We start from the raw sequence: 20,059 nt of genomic DNA, 5'->3' as shown, positions 1-20,059 counted from the left end.
TGATCCCAGATATGGAATTGTCGTGCAATTATTTAGTGCAACATTACCAATTTGATTTAATTTAATCCCCTCATGACATTCATAATTATAACGAGCAGCTAACGTTTGGTGAATGCACGTGGCAAGGCTGCATTTTAGAAACGAAAAGGCCACGTGATCCGATGTTAGCAAATTAATTTGGCAACGTGTTTGGAAGTTGAAATGTGTCAAATAAATATAACCTCAAAACCGGTTAACATAACCTCAGTAAATTTTTATGAATTTTAATTTTCCTTAAAATAACATTTTACTGCTGGATTTTAAATGACATTTTCGGTACTGCATACTTATAGGAGTTAAATCTTGTGGAATGTTATCATGTCTGCACCCACAAGAGTAGAAATTTTGAAGTTGTACAAGAATCTTTTGCGTTATGGTGAGCAACTGAAATTCACCAACAAAGACTATTTTACACGTCGAATTCGGAAAGAATTTCAGTCAAACAAGGATCTGACTGATGAAAGTGCTATAAATTTACGGTTTGAGGTAAGTTTACTATGCGTTAAGGTATTTAACTGGGTTTGACATGCTGCATATGGTTTGGGGTAGAGCAAAAAGATTTTAATGCTGGGATGTAGGATATGGTGTCTTTATAAGAGCAATCAACTGCAGAACTCAATAATTTCTCATAATAATTAGATTGTTTTTTACAATAGTTCCAACACTCTCTTAATAATTTATCTTGATTTCAGAAAGGAATTATATTGCTTCTTAGGAGGACAGTACAATGATGAGTGTCACAAAAGTTAGACTATTGCTGTCATCATGTAGTTTTAGGAGATATTCCTCTATTAAGAGGAAATTAGATTTCTCCTTAGTTCCAGCTTTAAAAGAACAGGATTTGGAAGAACAACATGTTAAAGGATCAGGACCTGGAGGTTCAAAAATTAGTACAACATGCAGCTGTGTAGTTTTAAAGCATTTACCTTCAGGTAAGTAAAGTTTCTGTGTGTAATGCTCATGTCTACACCAAGGTCTACACTAGAATAAATTTATAGGAAAAATGATTATTGGTGTATTAGATTAATTTTTTTGGGTAGGACCTAAATATTGGTCAATTTATTAGCATTGTGGTTTTGTTTTTCTTTCACTAATTTACACTTTGTAGGAACATAAAGCTAACTCTGTATATCTTATGATACAAAAAGGTCCCTTAATAATTTGTTTTAATTTCAGAAAGGAATAATATTACTTCTCAAGACAGTGCAATGTTTATTAGAAATTATAGACTGTACCAGTTATTATTTAGTTTTAGAAGATATTATTCCATTAAAAGCAAATTAGACTATTCATTGGTCCCTGCATTAAAAGAACAGGATTTGGAAGAACAGTTTGTCAAAGGATCAGGACCTGGTGGTCAAAAAATTAACAAAACATCTAGCTGTGTAGTTTTGAAGCATTTACCTTCAGGTAGGGAAATAGTTTATCCCAAAATATTGGTTCCATGTGTGGCTATGTATAAAATTGTTTAAACATTGAAAACACAAAAATGCGCGATATTTATTGTGAAAAGCTCTATACAGTTTAATTTTTGGCAAGTTTTAATAGACTGTATCTCTAAAGTGCCTCAGCTGAATTTAATGAATAAAATAGGTTTTAAAATACTTTTTGTATTTGACTTACAATGATTTCTTCACCGATATACACGATAAAGAAAAAGGATTCAACAGAAACAACTTGTAGCATTACTAAACAAAACATTAACCAAAAAGGTTGTAACGTTTCTGTTTTAATTAACTATTATTTATATATACAGTGTGTCCCTAAAGAAATTCTATTAAAAATCAGGGATTTGTTTTCTGGGAAAACCTCAATATTTATTTTTGACCTGTCACAATTTCAGTAATATTAAGCAAATTCTAACCTAAAATTTAAAAGATAAATCAAATGTTGACCTCATTTAAATCAAAAAACAAAACACTTTCAAAATTTGAGTTAAAAAAACAGTACTGGGACTCCGTGTGATATAAGTAGAGTAGAATTCTATTTATCGACTATATTCTAGGTGTCGGATATTCCATGCATAAAGAGCTAGAAAGCCACAACATTGCGTGAATTTGGCACCTCTTAAAGGTCTCCAATTCGCGCCATATTTTGGCTTTCTAGATCTTTGTGCATAGAATGTCCGACACCTAGAATATAGTCGATAAATAGAATTTTACTCTACTAAGTCGGGTTGCCATGCATTGAGGGTAATCTCTGGCAATCTGGATTACCATGTAGCTAGGAGTGCATACTATGCACTGATTGTCTGCCATCTCCGCTTCGGCATAGCTTTCTGGGGAGTTTGTGTGCCGCTTCAATTCTGTGTTTCTCCTGCAGAAGCGAGCATTGAGGTGCTTGTGTCGTGTTGGATACAGGGCCTCATGTAGACCCCTCTTCATTGAACATGGTATCCTCACCTTGTGCTGCATTTTCATCTTAGAGACGATTGTCTTGTCCGTGGTAAGTTTGGGTGTCAGTTGTCCGAAGGCTCCGGCTCGGTGACTCGCAGTAGATTCGTTTTGAGGCTTCCCATTCCTCACACGGAGAAGATTAAGTCGTCGCCTATTTACGGTGGCAAGAGACTTTTCAATAACCTTCCTCTCCACGTGAGAGGCCAGCCATCTGCGCATGGATTTAGGCGTGAGGCTGAGAGGTTTTTGCTTGACGGGGCGTACTATTCTCTGGACGAATTCTACTCCAGTTCTTAAGGCGCCTTGTTCTGCCATAAATTGACCAAGCAGCACTATTTGTGTTTTTGATCCTGTTTCTCCTCTCTTATAAGGGTAACTGCCTTTTTGTTTTTATTTTAATAATTGTAAGGTGTAATTATGTGTGATTCATATTGTATGTGTAGTGTATAATTATGTATGTTCTTTTTTTCCTGTTTTTGTATGTGTTTTCAGGGCTTTGTCAATGACTTTAAGTTTCCGACAATAAAGGTACTTTTTTGATTGATTGATTGTTTATTACATTCGGCTGAGGTATTTTGGAAAAACAGACTGGTAGAGATGGCCAAAAATTTTGCTGTATCGATCTTTTCCGTGAGGAGTTTATACGAGTTTTACCTAACCCTGTAACAGGTTTAACTATATTTTTATTGTTTCAGGTATTGTGGTAAAATGTCAAGAGTCTAGGTCTTTGGATGCAAACAGAAAAAAAGCTAGGGAATTGTTAGTAAACAAATTAGATATTCATTTAAATGGTGAAAATAGCATTGAAGCTCAGAGGAAAGGTTTCTATCTAAAAAAAGTTATACTAATGAGTATCGCAGGGAGAAACTGAGACAATTGAAGGAAAAATGGAAGGAGTCAGAAAATATGGAATAGTTTTTCTTGAAATGTATACAGTCACCGCCCTCTATACTAGAAAGCCTAAAATGTCACTTTTAATGGCGGCGTTAGCGGTTTTCGTTTTATACACAAACGTATGCAGATGCAGTAAAAAATATGTTTTTTTTTTATTGTTTCGTGTAGTTGATTGCAAGTTGTGAGTGAAAAATCAAAAAAAGGTTCATTCCTGATCCGGATATGTATGGATAGAGCTTTTTTATACACAATTAAGTCCAGCCTAAACAAATTGGTTAGAACATTTGTCCTGGAAAGTACAACAAACAGCAAACGTTTAAACACTGTTCAATGTAAGAAAATCTGTAAATCCTTGAAACTAGGTAAGTAAAACTGGTAAATGGTTCTTATGTTACTACAAGAACATTCATTCAAAATTATTTTTGTTGCTCTCACATTGAAGCATGCTTTAAAGTGTAACACACACACATACCTGTGCACGTAACACGTACCTAATAAGTTTACTGTACTAGAAAGCACTTGTACTTACCATTGAGTATAGTGTTGGAGTAAAATCATTCCACTTCAAAGTGTTCAACCACTGTTGAGTTAGATCCAGTTTTTTGTAAAGTAAAAAAGTGACACAATTGGGCTTTTTCCTGAATTGCTGTTACAATGTGACTTGAAAAACTTATGAACGGCAACAAACAAAAATAACTTACGCAAATAACCTCAAGTTTTGATTTTTAAACCGTAAAAATTCATCTAATTCTCAAAAAACTCAATTTCCACAATACAAACAAACGCAAACTGTCACCACTATTTCCGCCATATTGAAATTTTTCACAAGCACCTTCTAGGCTTTCTAGTATAGTAGGCGGTGATACAGTGCGTTTTTTTTAACGCGCAACATAGGATTTCACGTGTTAAATTTTTAAGCCCATGTTAGACCATGTTATTTTGGAACTACAAGTATAAAACTTGACGGGTGGCTGTTTCGTACCCTGAAGCTTAAGTAAGTTTACCAATTCGGCCTAAAAAGTGTTAAAAAGCTTGCAAAAAATCATCTTTTTTCGAAAAGGTTTTATCGTTTCATACTCCCTGTATGCATTGTTGTTCTTTGTTGTTTTTGATACTGGCACGGCAGGTAGCAGGTAAAATTTGGCGTAGAAAGTAAAACAGGGTGATCATTAACTTTATATCAAGAAAGTTAAGAACAAAAGAAGTATTTTTATAAGTGAATTGTTCAAAGTGACCTCCGTTTGAAGCCAAACAGTATTCCAAACAATCATAAAATGCCCTTTTGACATTCAAAAGATGTCGGGTCGTGATGCAGTCAAAATATGTCACTTGACCTGCTACCTGCCCTGCCAGTATAAAAACAACAAGGAACAACAATGCATACAGGGCGTATGGAACGATAAAATCTTTTCGAAAAAAAAAATGATTTTTTTCCAGTTTTTAATCACTTTTTAGACCAAATTGGTAGACTTACTTAAGCTTCAGGGTACTAAAGACACAGCAGTCAAGTTATAGACTTGCAGTTCCAAAATAAAATGGTCTAACATGGGCTTAAAAATTTAACACGTAAAATCCTATGTTGCGCGTTAAAAAAACGCACTGTATTTTTTACATTCTAAACAAATAGTTTATTGGATTAGTAAAAGTAATTTATTTACGGGGTGTTTTATTTAATAGTAATAATAATTCGACTGTAGTTCAAACATTAAAATGGTAAAAAAAATTCTTATACTAAAAAAAATACATTCAAAATTATAAATAAGACCTAACACAGTCTATATTTATTTTATAGTACAGAAACTCACTTTTGAAGTTAAAATGTACTTCAGCAAAACTATTTGCAAATTAACCTGATATTACACTAAGATGGGCGTTCTATTGTAGCATTTCCAAAACATTTGGGTTTGAGATTCAAAAAGTGAACAACTCTTTACATGTTTTGTTTGTTCTTTACATCAAAACATCCACTTTTTATAAATAAGTTTCTAAACATTATGCTTCAGACTCCCCAGGCGTGTCCTCCTCCAAAATCGGTACAATCAGATTATCCTTTGACATTAAATTGTACTTTGTCACAAACTGTGTAAACCTCTTACACAAACACGTTTCATTTTCAAACTCATCGAATATTTGCCTGTGATGGAAGTAGGCGTGCGAGAAAATTCGATATACCCGTCGGCATACCGAACCTAGTTTTGCCACCGATGACTCCTTAATGCTAACTCTTTAAAAAACATTAATAAAAACCATAAAAATATCTGACATTACAAATTACCTGCTGGGAAAATATTATTGCTATTCAACAAACAAGCAGCCCCATCCAAGGTGTGTCTGGTGTAGTCTATAGCAGGACATTCCTTAGGAGTTTTATGTGCTGCACATAAAAAAATCCACTGTTCAGTAGCTGTCATCTGGGTGCAAGTTTCCGGATGGCATTCCCCTTGTAATCGTACCGCTAGTCCGTTTTAATTCCATACAGAATTGTCTGTGAGAAGTTATATTGTGAAATTGTCCATAAATTAAATGATTCATATAGTGTGTATTTGAAAGTGTGACAAAAAAATAGTTTTACATGATTGCTTTTGTAAAATAAAGACAAATTAACTGCACAGAGCAACCACTTTCAATTTTAGCTATAGAAAGTAAAAAGTTTGAATCTGCAGAATTTTGGTTTTAGACTAAAGCCTAGTTTATAAAACAAAATTTATTTTAGTATTAGGAATAATATTAGTATTAATTGTAAAAATGGAAGGTGTTTATATTTGATAAATGTAGGGTGGTTATTACATGACTGACAAATGCCAGTACGGAACTCTTAAGGTTTTGATTATTTCAAATGGAACCCAATCTTCTGTACCTTATATGATTAATTAGTACAACAATTCTATTAATAATTAAACTCTTAGAAGCATTCAGAGGTCTATAGAACATTCAAAATGGGTCTCAGATGCCTCTGGCAGTTTAAAACAGTTATGGGAAGGTTTAAGACACTTGTAGAGGACTCAGGCACTTTTTAGAAGGTTCTCAGTAGCATTTAGATTTCTCTGGCACATTCAAAATGGTCCTAGTTGCCTCCAGCAATTTAAAACAATTCTAAGAAGGTTTAAAACACTTTAAGGGACCTCTGGCACTTTTTAAGAGGTTTTCAATCACACTTAGAGGTTTATGAAACTTTCAAAATAGTCCTAGAGGCCTCTGGCAATTTAAAACAATTATGGGAAGGTTTTAAAACACTTATAGAGGGCTCTGGCACTTTTTAGAAGGTTCTCAGTAGAATTTAGAGGTCTCTGACACATTCAAAATGGTCTTACGGGCATCTGGTAACTTAAAACAATTCTAGGAAGGTTTAAAAACACTTTTAGAGGCCAGAAGGCTTAAGACAGTTGTAGAGGACTCTGGAACTTTTTAGCAGGTTCTCAGTAGCATTTTAGAGGTCTCTGGAACATTTATGGGCCTCTGGCAATTTAAGACAATTTTGAAAATGGCTAAGACACCTGTAGACAATTCTGGCACTTTTTAGAAGGTTCTTAGTAGCATTTACAGGGGTCTGACACATTCAAAATAATCTTATGGGCATCTGGCAACTTAAAACAATTTCAAAACACTTTTACAGGCCTCACAAGGCCTTTACAAGCTAGCTTGGTTTCAGTAATTTTATTCTTAAAATAAATAGGTACACAATGGGCAGTAAAACTTCTAGGACTTAATAAAAAAAATCAATTCTGGTCATCCCTGGTAAAACAGTATGCAATAATTACTATTTATTGTCTAGGTCTAGGTCATAACTGTGACTATTCCTTGCTTGATTCCTTGCCTATACACCTTTTTATAAAATGTGTAATAATCAATATGACTTGAAAAAAACTCCTTGGATAAAAAACTTTACTTGGATAAATCCAAGATAAGACCACTCCTTCCTCTTGATTTAATTAATTAACAAGTCCTCACCTTAAATGTTCATATTTCCAAACCCCTTCGTCATGACCTTCTGGAATCCTCAAGATCAAATCAATATTAGTTGGGTCTTTCCGGATGAGCTGCTGTATGTATTGCTGTACCACCAAGGTACTGTCCATTTCATCAAAAGGTTCATCGGGCCAATTGCAAAAGTCCTAAACAAGTATCTTGATGAAGTGTTACAAATTGCAATTTTAGAAAGCTAACAGCAGAAAGTAGAGTATTAAAGGTGAATAAGAAATATTAAATGTGTATACCAACAGAACTTTGGTAGAAAAAATCTTCATTTGCTTCAAACAAATGGTAGTGGTATTTACCTTTGCTTTTTGTTCCAGGGCGATTTCTACGTATAATTGCCTGCTCCATCCATCTTCATTTTTGACATTAATAAAATCAAAGAAGGGAGAGTCTTGTATTGTGGAGGTTGAAGACCTGAGACTGGGGGCCATAGCAGGAGGATGGATATGGAAGGAGAATAAACAAAAACCTACTATTTAAGCAGCGTTGCCATGTTGGCAAAATTTGATATTAACTAAATGCTTTCAAGGTGGTCTCATAGCAATTTGAATTGTTAAAAATACTGTTTTAAAAGTTTGTTTAACAAAACGCAGTCAAGTACCAGAGAAAAACTGGAAAAATCTGTGAAAATCACAAATTAAATATTAGATATATACTTGAGGTTGGCTGCATTGGCTTCACAATTGACGATCTATGACATGACAATTAATACAGAGTTGCCAAATATACATGCGCTTATCAATGATCTATTAACAGTGTAACTAGACAAGATATTACATGATCCATTTGAGCAAACTGTTTTTGTGGTGGACGAAACATTTCGGCGTTTACAATTATTGTTTTATTTTTAGCCCTTCCCTTTTTATTAATGCAGTCTGAAACTTTATTGTTTATAATACTCAAACAGAAAATTTGCGTTTTTCCAGTAACAATACACAAATTATATTGAGATACAGAATATAAAAATCATGGCATATATCAGAACGACATCTCTACTTCAAACTGTGCCAACTCAACGCTTCAATTATAGGTGTTTGGCGTAGGCTTCTGTTGTTACCAATCAGAAGTATAGATGTCGCAGCTGTATTTACTTCTCACCCTGTTTAATGATAAAAACCATAAAGAGATGATTTAAAAATGTTAATTTAGGTTAACAGCGTTGCCAAAGCTACCCCAATCGGGGTACATCTATCTCATTTCGAATAACTTCACCCCGCTCACTCCTCCCATGAAAACCTACCCCGTTATTATATGAAACAAACAAGAAACAAAAAAACAAATGATATTGCCAATATAATAATACAACCAATGTTGCCAGGTCTACCGTTAAGACAGTATATCTACCGTTTTTGTAGTTCTTCTACCGTTCTCCTGTTTTTGTATATAATCTACCGTTTTCAATTCCGTTATTGCCATTATGTTGGTTGTGAAACTTTTCATATACTTTTTCAATTTATTGAATAGGAAATTTAATAAGGATTCTAAAAATGCGCTTAAAACAGTCATTTGCTTACTCCAAATTATTTTCTAAAACCACGTGATGTCTGTCACTATTGTCAGAATTGTCAAAATTTTACTACAATTTGCAAGAATTACATTTTAACACAGTTCTCGAAACAAGACGATTTTTTGAGATTTAACAGTTATTTTGACAATTGTCACTTCATAGTCTAGCTAAATAGTCTTCTGAAATCACGTGACAACTGTCAATAACGTCAAAACTGTCAAACTATGCTCTAAAGTTGCAAAATCAGGGTTTAGAAACGTTTTCTAGCAGTATTTGGTATAAAACGTGTTCTGAGATTTATGACCGTTATTTTGACAATTGTCGCATGGCCGTCTAGCTAAATAGTGTTCTACAATCACGTGACAAATGTTATTAACGTCAAAACTGTCAAACTATGCTCTAAAGTTGCAAAAATCAGGGTTAGGAACGTTTTCTTGCAGTATTTGATAATAAAACGTATTATCGAGATTTATGACAGTTGTATTGACAATTGGCCACGTGACCGTCTAGCTAAATAATGTTCTACAATCACGTGACAAATTTCACTAACGTCAAACCATGCTCTAAAGTTGCAAAAATCAGGTTTAGAAACGTTTTCTTGCAGTATTTGGTTATAAAACGTGTTTCTGAGATTTATCACAGTTATTTTGACAATTGTCACGCTGTCGTCTAGCTAAATAGTGTTCTACAATCACGTGACAACTGTTATTAACGTCAAAACTGTCAAACTATGCTCTATGCATAAATCAGGGTTTATAAACGTTTCTTTTAGTATTCAATATAAAGAGTGTTTCGAAATTTATGATTTGACAATGGTCACGTGGACTGTTTAGCTAAATTCTCCTTTAAAACCACGTGACTAACGATTAGGTTCAACTGGCCCAAATAATCTCTGTGGTCTTTCAGTTTCAAAGTTTTCAATTATTCACCCAGTAAATACAATATACAGGGTGATTCAGGTTTTAATACACAAATTTTAACCACGTATTCTACGTCCAAAAATAATCCAAGTTTGCTCTCTAAACTATAGCCCAGAAATGCGTCTTTCAGGAAATAAAGGGTGTTGAAGTTTTATAAAAAAAACTTTGTGGTTTTCAAAAACATAAAGAACCGATTATTCGCCAATTAAAAAATAGTTATTATTTCTAATCGAAATTCGAACTTATCGAGGCAATAAACTAACTGTAAGCAACAAAGAACTAAACATAATAATAATTGTTCAAAATGGTGTCCTTCGACTTCAATGCATTTTCTGCAACGTTGGACTAAAGAATTGACTGCTCGTAAAATTGGCAACCTTCTTTTTTTTAAATTTTTTATAAAACTTCAACACCCTGTATTTCCTGAAAGTGGTTAAAATTTGTGTATTAAAACCTGAATCACCCTGTACATGGTTTCACATCTACTACCAAACTAAAAATAAAACTAAATTCTCTTTGTTTGTTGCTACTTCGATAATAAAATATTTACAATATTTTTCTCAAATAATCGTTTGAATTTTACAAAATTTGTACTATATCATCCTTCTTTAAAAGTAAAGCGTAACAAAAAGGATTTTCACGACTGGTCGATCTTAATATAAACCGGGGTTACACCCCATTTTATGCCTTTGTCACATCCCTGTTGCATTAGTCTATTAGAAAGGGGGACAACCCTATCATTTAGTAATCTTTAGTAATCGGGTGTGCATTAAAACATTACGGTAATAGTCGTACAGTCACGAAAATTGTTGCCATCCATTATGTCCCGGGAAGGAATTAACTTACCCGGTTCATTATGCATTTTATATTTATCATTTTTGTAAATAAGGTTGATTATGGTTTTACATTTTTTATTTTAGATTGAAAATTATTGTTTATTTATTTTAGTCAGGTATGGAAGGAAGTTAGTTGTAACTACTAGAATATTTTGACGTGATCTTTCTTTCTGTGAATTTTTTTGAGAAATACCAAGAAACTTTTATAAATTAACACACTGTCCAAATATATGGAACATAAGTTGCTTGACATAGTAATGATACGTCTAATCAGGATTACTTACAACCATTATCTTTGGAAACCAGAATCTACAGTCGATCGAAAATGCAATGCTTTGAATTTTAGTTTATAATCAAATAATGCAGTGATAAGCAATTTTGCAATGATATCCAAGAAATGAAGAGACATTAGCGCAAGTAGAGGATAGTATAAGTACTTATTTGAATTTCGTGTCATAATGAATCAACTGAATGGCTGACCAATGACGTAGAATAGGTATATCATTGTGCTACAATAAACGGTATACCACTTAATTTCCAAATTTGATCTGCGACCTCACTTTAGCGAATATCTTCTTCTGGTGTGCTAATCGTTGAATTTAAAGTTAATATAATGAATACAATTTCTGCTTCTCTGGAACTTTGGTACTCGTTTCTGTTGTTTGAAACACTTCCTCCGGGTTCCTGAGGTACATTTGCCTGCTTTAGAGTGAAAGACCTGATAAATATTATTTCTCCACTTGATCTGGTCTGTATAGTACATCTTGTAATAAGATTTAATTTAGTGTTCATATCAGTCCTTCTGATCATTGCAGTTTTTTGATATGTTCAGCAGTTAGTTGTTCAGCAAGCTATAGGTTGTCTGACATCTTCCTAAATAGGTTTCTTAGCTCTATATTTGACAATTAGACTACTATTTTGCTACCTTTGCTGACTTGGGCTTCACGCCAGATTCACTTTTGATCCTTCAGCTTCTCTTCTTCGTTGAGTTTTTGTGACTAAGTTAGCTTCGATGATGACATTGAAAACAAAGTACTGTAATGACTTTACCACCAAACGTCACTTTTAGTTTGTTAGAGAAAAGCAGTTTGAAAATAATGACCATGGATATGTACTCCCATAAACGACGCAGACCTGGTTGAGAAATAATAACGTCGTTTAGAGGTCCGTGAAAATTCAACACCCGAACGAACAGGTTATAAAAACAGCGAGTAAATAAACTTAAAAACCCATAATTTCACAAGATTTCATTCTGACCCGTCGCATCGCAGCTAAACGCTCCCGACACGCACAATTCCTGCAAGTGTTGCAGGATATGGAGGCGTATCGTTCCAGGATACCGCCCACGGCCATATCCGCCCATTTTATCCAGGAATTCGGGTAGCAGGAGCACTAGTCGAATTCGCGCCCTTGCCCTGCCATGACCGCAACCTGGCCCCATCGTCAAAGACACTTCCTGGTGCTCAATTTCACTCAAATGACGTCGTTTATCATCAAAGTCTAGTCCGTGAAATTTTTTCATTTTTTTGGTTAGCCGCTACTGATGTTCGTAGTGTTTCTCTGTGATCGCGATTCCTCTAAAGGATTAGCCGGCCATGTTCAGATATCTCTTTAAATTAGTGATCTTAATTCATATTGGTAAGTGTCAAAGAGAAATCTAGAACGTTTGAAAATTTTGATAGAAATGCTCTTACCGTGGGGGGTAAGTGCATTTTTTTTATTTCATTTGGATTAGTAGCAGACGGTTCCAAAGACATGCGCTTTTGTAAACATTTGAATAAAGATTCGTTAGGGAATAGTCTTTTGGGTTTCCAATTGCATATAACAGTGAGAAAGAAAACAACTAGTTTAAAAAAAGAATAGTTTCTTAATTATGGTATTAATCTTTATAGAAAGCCTGTTGTAGTAGGAATTTGAACTTCTGCAAATGAGACCTTTCTACCTCTTTTAGTATAATCCTAGTTGTCATTCAAGTTGCTGTAGATATTTCTAGTCAAGATTTCAAAATATATCAAAAGTGGTTGAGGTAGATCTGGATATTATGATATATCCATATTATTTTAGTGAAGCAAGACATATTTCAAAGGTTATGCTCCATGAAGAGCCTGAAGAACTGGAAAAGAAAGTTTTTCATTTCTCTGAGAATTGAAACTAATAATGGCAATGTAAGTAGTCTATTCGTACTGAACTTTACTGATGAGTCACTTATGTGTTTACTAACTTTGGAAAAACCAACCCAAACCATCCAATTTTCATATTAATTTAACAGTAGCAAGGACTAGGAGTAATATGATTCAAATGCTTGTCACTTGTTTGGTCTATTGATTGAGTAGTGCATATTGTAATGGTCCAACAGGCATAGATACAATATGAATAAAACGGGACAACAATGATGATATAAAACGTCTTCAAAACTGGAAAAAGTGATCACATAACCCTATTTTTTGCTTTGGAACTCCTTAAGGAGACCTTTAAATGCAAAAATACAATCTTGTAGTCGATAAAATTTCCTGCAACTTTTCTTATACAAATTTTGTTGTAACTCCTCAATAACGGAGCTATGCTTAGTCAAAAAGAACTGTAACTTTTTGCCTTATGTATCTCCGTAGGAGGCCCCTAAAAGGTCAAGTGAGACGTCAAAACGGAATCCTGAAGGTCTCGTGCCTTGTTTTAAATTACAAAATATTGATTGTATGGTCACGTGAACGTTTCTAAATTTAAACTGAAGTTTTTCTAAAGTTACGTGACAGGTTTTAAGGTGAAAACGCTTAGGTGTCTATTCAAACGTCAAATTTAATTTTTAAAGTCGCGTGACACATTTTTAATCATGAAAACGGAATCCTAAAGGTTATGTGACCGTGTTAAATGGCGAAATAATAATAATCCATTTATTTACACAATTTAACATAAAAATGTATTTGCCGAGAACGTCAAATAATTTAAAATTGATATGTTAAAAAGCTGTGACTCTTTTGAAGATGCAAATGGTTATGTGACTGTTTTCAATCATCAAACTTAATTTCACAGATGAAGTGACTCTTTTTTAACATCCAAAACGGAATCTTAAATATCACGTGAGTTACGTGACTGCTTTTAAAGTGAAACGGTCACGTGATAATTATTAATCATCAAATGTATTTTTAACGGTCTAGTGTCTCTTTTTCGGCTGTGACACGTGACTGTAAGTGGTAAAAGGTGCAAGTAACCATTTCTAAGTTTAACTGTTTATTTTTTAAAGTCACGTGACACTTTTTAAGGTAAAATGGACTATTTTCAATCATCAAATTTAATTTTAAAAGTCACGTTATTCTTTTAAGTTCAAAAAGGAATTCAAAATGTCACGTGACCGTTTCTCAGTTTGAATTGATATTTTTAAAGTAACGCGACTCTTTTCACAGTGAAAATGATTTTCCATCACCATCACCAAATTAATTTTAAAAGTTACATATCAGACCTCAAAACAGAATTTTTTTAAGGGTCACGTGACCGTTTTTTCTGTTTTAAACTGATACACTCACTCACATTACTCTATTTTGAAGGTTAAAATGTCGTCCTCAACGTCACGTGACTGTGACGTAAGTTTTTACATTTAGACTGATATTTTTACAGTTACATATGACTCCTTTTAAGGTACAAATGTTGCGTGACTTTTCAATCATCAAATTTTCTTTTAAACGTCACGTGACTTTTTTAAGACTAGTTTTTCCATTAAATGCTTTTTGTGCGACTCACAATGCTGATTTCACTTTTATAACTTGCTGGGTGTCTTCTCCATATATTATGTTCATTACAATATTGTTGCAATTATAGTTTACCTTCAATCGTGCACACACGCATTCTTGTCGATGTTTTCAAGTGAAACAATTACGTTTAAGTGACTCTACAATATAATAATGCATTGAGATTCTTTTTGATAAAACATTTCTTATGTAAAATGCAGTCGTGGGTTTTAGTTTGGTTATTTGGTTTTGGTAAGTAAAATTATTATTTTAATAAGTGTGTTTTGTTTTTTTGGTTGAATCTCATATGGTCCAAATAATCCTTCACAAGGAATAATTGGATCATTCTTATATTTGTTAAAACACATTAAATACTCGTTATATGAATAACCGCATTATTGTTAGCCAATTTATTTCATGTTAGTTTACTCATATGTTCATCCAAAAAACTCATGCATTTACCTGTAATAGGTAGTTTTGCCACTTGTCTTTATTACATTCCAACAACTAAATATGTCATAATTTTTATTTATTTTGGCACCGCTCTCAAAATTCAAGTAAAACCCAAAATTCTCTGTGTTAAACATGGTTTTCGTTTGTCCAACTAAACAAGATACGGAAGCCATAACTCAAATGTCTCAACAAATTAAAGACGCACTTAAAACATGGATCAACAACTAAATATTGGTGTAAAACCCATATGTGTTCCTGCTGTATTCCTTTGTGTGATTATCCGTCTGCGTCACAAGAGAAAAAACAGGGAAAACATGGTGTTTGAACCTCCTCAAGTGATGGTAAGTATTTTGATATTTGAGCTTGATGAAGTAGTTACAGGAATTATATTAAGGTGTGCTATAAAGAACCTTGCAACAAAAAGAAAATCAAAAGCCAAAGTAACAACAAAGATCCAGAAGTGATCCGGTTGCATCAATCCAAGTCCAGAGAATTGCGTGCCAGTATATTATACACTGGGTGTTTATGTGAAAAACGTGATGGACTTCAGGTACTCCATTAAATTTTAACTTCGTTTTTTTGCAATTTATGTTGCAACAGGACGATTGTCCGAGAACTGGATGTCACGGTTCACCAGAATGCCTCACAAATCCACCAACTTGTGGTCCTAGCGAATTTTTCTAACGGTAAACATTTGGGAAAGAAAAACCAATACAGTTATCTCCAAAAGTCCAAGAATGGCAACAAAGGACAGGGTGAAGGGAATCAAAAACAACTATCCGCTAAGTATAAATGTTATCCAGCAACTATTGAAAAACCCATTATTATTCCAATGGAATCAGCACCTGTTTGTTGTCCTTGTGATCCTGTTCCAAGTAATTTATACTTTGTGATAACCTGTTTTTCAGTTAAAACTGCTGCAAGGCGTCCAAACTTTTGATTACCTATATAATTAATTGGAAAACTAACAATAATGTTCGAGTATTGTTCTTGATTTAAATGCATTAGCCAGAATTCAAGGTTGTTATTACGTATTTCTTGCATAAAGATGCAAAATTACCAGTATGATGGTATGTTGCCCATACCAATTAGTTGCAAATTCGTATATGGTGGTGAAAGCAACAATGACCACGTTTTCATTAGGAATTCAATTTGAAAACTCGGTTCCATTGCAAAATCATATGGAAACCTCAGTATTGAAGTCGATTCGCTTATTTCTGAGATCGTATCAGGATCGAATTTTCATGAAAACCGTATGAAATCGAAATATAGTGACTGACAAATAAAATGCCAAAATAAAGTTTCGCTTCAGTTCAACTGACCTTTTTTTTTGTTAATATTCAGTATGTTTTGATTGGTTCCATTAAAAAACTTTGGAAACTCTTCAAAGGTTGAAAAAAATTTGAAACGAATTCAGTTTAATTTGAATCCTACGTAATGAAAACAGATAACCTGTTTTGAATTTCAATTTGAATTGAATACTCGAAATAATGAATACTAAAACCTGTGTAGAAAATTACAAAGAGAGTGTGAATACTGAAATATGAAAGTTACCCGGGCTTATAGGCCGTGGTCCAATGGAAACACTCAATCAAGACAAAGAGATTCTGGTTTTACCTGCTGATAAGCAACAGTGATCATATCAGCAACTGACTACGAAAGGAAGATCGAAACCCTTCTGGATCCCATAACCTATAAGAAGTTGCCACGTGATCCAACAGCTCGAATACTTAGGACCACAAACTTATTAAAGATTCCACGACGGTCCCTTCCACCCAGACTTTATGGTTTACCTAAAATGCACATGAGACCCATCGTTCGACCCAAAAGATCAGAGAACAGCCAATCCTGGATAAGAACGACGTTGGGAACAAGGCAAATTACACATCAAAACTGCCGCCAATGAAGCATTAGGCAAAAGGAGGATAAACAAAAACTCAACTAAACATAACACACCATGGTTCACGGCGAAAGTAAAACAAATGGCAAGAGAAAAACGTGAAACCTGCCTGAGATACTTAAATAACAGAACACCGGAAGAGTGGATACGATACAAGGAAATAAGAAACACAGTGCAGGGAGAAATACGACGAATAAAGACCCGAATACTGGGAAACCTTCACAACAGTAACAACTATTCCGGCCGAGACATGGATAAATTACTTCAAACAAATGTTGGACAAAGATGAGACTCAACACCAGGAAAAGCCAGCAATGGCAGAAGCAACTACCCCGTATCACCCACGGAACTAGTAGAAAATATACCCAAAGAACTAAAAAACAGAAAAGCCCCAGGAATTGACGAATGAATAACGAACTGATAAAGTACGGAGGGTAAACCACTAAGCGAACAACTAGCCAATCTTTACCAGAAGATCTTAAATGAAACAACTATACCAACCGACTGGAAGAAAAGCATCACTATCCTTATCTTCAAAATAGGCAACAAAAAACAACCAGCGATTATTATTATATTCACGAAATCATATGCGGTATCATCTCAGAACAACCCATAATGGAAAAACAACAGGGATTCAGGAAAAACAGGTCTACCACAGACGCCATATTCAACATTCGACAAATAGTCGAGAAATGAATCGAACGAGAAAACCGGCGTATATATGCTTCATAGATCTGAGCAAAGCGTTTGATCGAGTGGCTAAATGACATCATAACCATATTGAGACGGGGCAGCATTCCGGAAGAAATAGTTAGAACTATTGAAAACTTGAACACGAATACAACGACCAGAATACTTGTGAACACAGCCCGACCAGAGAAGTGCCCATATCAACAGGAATAAGACAGGGAGACTTTTGTAGCCCGGTACTCTTTAACCTAATCATGAACGAAATAATAAAAGACGTTAAAAAGGGCATGGTTACAGAAGTAACAAAGGAGAAACAACAATACTGTGCTACGCGGATGACGCAGTAATTATATTAGAAAACGAAGATGAGCTGCAGAGACTACTTTATCAATTCTACCTGACAGCGAAACGGTTACAATATGTCGATTGCGATAACAAGACAAAATCACTAGTTGTAGCAAAAGAATCTAGAAGATGCAAACTAGCTGTTAACGACGAATAGTAGAACAGGTGATGTCCTTCACATACTTAGGGGTTAGAAATAACCACCCATCAAGACAGGAGATCTGAGGTAAAGAATCAAATCGTCAAGGCCTCTAGAATAGCCGGATCTTTGAAAAACATTGTATGGAAAAACCAGTTCATAAAAATAGAAGTAAATACCAAAATATATAAATCATTCGTAAGACAATAATCATATATGATGCAGAAACCGGCAGAACCAAGAGCATGACCTGAACGGCAGAGATGAGAACGCTCCGAAGTATCACGAGACAAACGCTACGTGACAGAATATCCAACCAAGAAATGCGACGAATCTGCGACATACGGACATTGTAAGATTGACGGCGAGACACATCAACAGAATGGAAGACAATAGAATTGCTAAAATTGCGAGAGACGGAAAACACACTCTAGAAGACCGCCAGGTAGACCACCAAAGAGGTGGAGGGATAGCAGGATGTCGACGTCGCAAGGAACTCCTTAAAGCAGGAAAAACCGGCTGGAAGTCTATTTCAAGAAGAAGGAGAAGACTAAACGTAACACGAGAATAGCAGAGCACAAGAGCAGTTGCAGACTAGGACAGACCGAGAAGTCAGCGGTGTCAAAACATGCACTTTCCAGAGGACACGATATTCGTTTTGAAGAGGTGGAGGTTTTGGATCGATCACAACGTTACTATCCTAGATTAACTAGAGAAGCCATTGAGATCTTTAAGCACGAGAACATCATCAACAGAAAGGAAGAGTTGTGAGTTGTTACTCGTAGATCCGGAGTGAAACGAACCTTGCCGTTATGGTGTAAATACGACCGACGCTCCATCTTCTAATTACTTAAACTACATTTTTATGGTTCTAAAAACTGGTCCTATGCAGATAAAGCGTATTTTGATATCTTCCCTCTTTCCACATTGAATTGAAGTGTTTGGTGAATAACAGCTTTGAACCTAAAGTAATAAATTTCGATCAATCTTTGTTGAAAAACCCTGGATCAAAAGCATTCTGTTTTCAGTTTTGTCATTTTTTTTGTTTTTCTGCCTTGTGTATTTTTTTGGGACCATTTAACACAGCATTACAAACCATCAAAGCTTAAATCCAGTCAATTGCCGATATCGTAGGCCAATTCCTATGCCGGATGTCACTAGCGCGGAAATTCGCGAATGAATGTATCGATCGTTCTGGCCGATCACGTTATTATTCCAGTTTCGGTTTCAGGTCTCCCGGGATTCGAATTCGGGATTTCGAGTAATCCACCCCTCGGGACGCGTGAATCCCTTTCAACTATCCAATCATTGCTTTTCGTTATTGTCTGGTGTTACGACGCGAAAGTGATAGACAAAAAGTCACAGTGGCAACCCCGCGATCCCGACTGAGAAGAGAGAGACGGGACGTGTGTGTGTGTGTGCCGCAAGAACAGAAGCGATACGACTTTCGACAAAGCAACAATCACGCGTTTACTATTTTTCACGTTCTTATTTCGTTAAATAAACCAAAGTTTGTAGTTAACAAAGATCATTTTTTTTGTACACATCCCACGCATCATAGTGGTCCTTCGTCAGCCAGATTCCAAATTGAAGTTTGGAGAATCAAGCAAATTGCATCGAAACAGAAACAGAACCAAGAAAAGCAGCCATTTTGTACGTCGATCGCCAAACCACAATCAACAAGAAACAAAAGGTGAGCGCCTGTATCCTTTTAATCATTCCTACCGTACTTATTTTGATAATCGTTAGAAAAACGTTTACATCGTTCGCCACAGTTTACGTTATTTTTTATGGATTTACACGTTTCGACCTGAAAATAATAGCAAAGTGTACAGTAATTATCGCGAATTTACACGTCCATTCTCGTATTTTAATTACGTCACGAATCTCGATTAAGTTTAGGATTTATTCACGTTGCAAGAAAAGGGAAATTTGCAAATTTCACACCCAGGCAGTACTCGTATATACATTTGTTTCGAATATTCTCGTTTTGTTTAAAATATCTCGTCTCGAATCATCACGTGTTTTATTTTTGTGCTAAATAAGAATGCCAAAAGCAAAAAAGCAAACAATGCAGAGTTCTAATTCAACAGAGTCGGTCGACACAGACATTTTGGAATTAAGGCATGCTCGTAAAGTAATATGTCAAAGATTAAATCGATTTAATGATTATTTATCGAATGCTATTGATCGGTTTCAAACGGAAACTCGGCTTAAGAGCGTGGAAGAAGATTTTTCAGAATTCG

At 34.9% G+C, this 20,059-nt stretch overlaps 5 protein-coding genes and 1 pseudogene across 7 annotated transcripts in view; 4 read left to right on the top strand and 2 right to left on the bottom strand.

The window, feature by feature from the left end:
• The first annotated feature begins 45 nt into the window (after positions 1-45).
• Positions 46-773, top strand: LOC145732936 (mitochondrial ribosome and complex I assembly factor AltMIEF1). The gene is made up of 2 exons (XM_081985489.1): positions 46-584; positions 618-773. Exon 1 carries the CDS (start codon positions 358-360, stop codon positions 562-564), a length of 207 nt encoding a protein of 68 aa, XP_081841615.1. The 5' UTR covers positions 46-357; the 3' UTR covers positions 565-584; positions 618-773.
• LOC145732934 (uncharacterized) lies at positions 384-4,734 on the top strand. Its single transcript, XM_081985486.1, is given in 5 exon segments — positions 384-525; positions 732-971; positions 1,216-1,449; positions 3,131-3,247; positions 3,250-4,734. Coding segments are annotated over 4 exon segments (657 nt in total). The 5' UTR covers positions 384-525; positions 732-766; the 3' UTR covers positions 3,351-4,734.
• On the bottom strand, positions 2,176-2,750 carry LOC145732783 (uncharacterized). The gene is made up of 2 exons (XM_081985277.1): positions 2,442-2,750; positions 2,176-2,355 (listed from the first exon to the last, which is right to left on the bottom strand). Exons 1-2 carry the CDS (start codon positions 2,748-2,750, stop codon positions 2,263-2,265), a joined length of 402 nt encoding a protein of 133 aa, XP_081841403.1. The 3' UTR covers positions 2,176-2,262.
• A 222-nt stretch (positions 4,735-4,956) lies between the features above and the next one.
• Mob4 (MOB kinase activator 4) lies at positions 4,957-7,995 on the bottom strand. Its single transcript, XM_081985490.1, is given in 6 exon segments — positions 4,957-5,551; positions 5,605-5,794; positions 5,796-5,814; positions 7,278-7,443; positions 7,607-7,643; positions 7,645-7,995. Coding segments are annotated over 6 exon segments (669 nt in total). The 5' UTR covers positions 7,672-7,995; the 3' UTR covers positions 4,957-5,321.
• Positions 7,996-12,016: 4,021 nt separating this feature from the next.
• LOC145732927 (protein Skeletor, isoforms B/C) overlaps positions 12,017-20,059 on the top strand; it is a 53,354-nt gene continuing 45,311 nt past the window's right edge. The window contains exon 1 of one of the 2 annotated variants that reach the window (XM_081985478.1): positions 12,017-12,205. In XM_081985478.1, coding sequence (XP_081841604.1) covers positions 12,163-12,205 — 43 coding nt within the window. In that variant the 5' untranslated portion in view covers positions 12,017-12,162. Of the gene's footprint in view, positions 12,206-14,215; positions 14,539-20,059 lie in introns of those variants that run through there. The other variant, XM_081985479.1, reaches the window with a different exon arrangement.
• On the top strand, positions 14,778-15,753 carry LOC145732933 (uncharacterized; annotated as a pseudogene). Its single transcript, XR_014179080.1, has 3 exons — positions 14,778-15,080; positions 15,134-15,289; positions 15,340-15,753. The product of XR_014179080.1 is annotated as an uncharacterized LOC145732933 (transcript).

This window comes from Ips typographus, linkage group LG8 (assembly GCF_016097725.1).
Source record: "Ips typographus isolate SLU linkage group LG8, UJ_Ityp_2.0, whole genome shotgun sequence".
Classification (NCBI taxonomy): Eukaryota; Metazoa; Arthropoda; class Insecta; order Coleoptera; family Curculionidae; genus Ips; species Ips typographus.
Note: the sequence above shows the minus strand (reverse complement) of the source record. Positions and strands in the feature narration are given on the sequence as shown.

Bases quoted from the DNA above. Each gene is read 5' to 3' on its own strand.
- LOC145732936 (XM_081985489.1), top strand. From the start codon at position 358: ATGTCTGCACCCACAAGAGTAGAAATTTTGAAGTTGTACAAGAATCTT.
- LOC145732783 (XM_081985277.1), bottom strand. From the start codon at position 2,750: ATGGCAGAACAAGGCGCCTTAAGAACTGGAGTAGAATTCGTCCAGAGA. The intron at 2,356-2,441 runs GTGAGGATACCA...TCGCTTCTGCAG, and splicing joins AGATGAAAATGCAGCACAAG to GAGAAACACAGAATTGAAGC.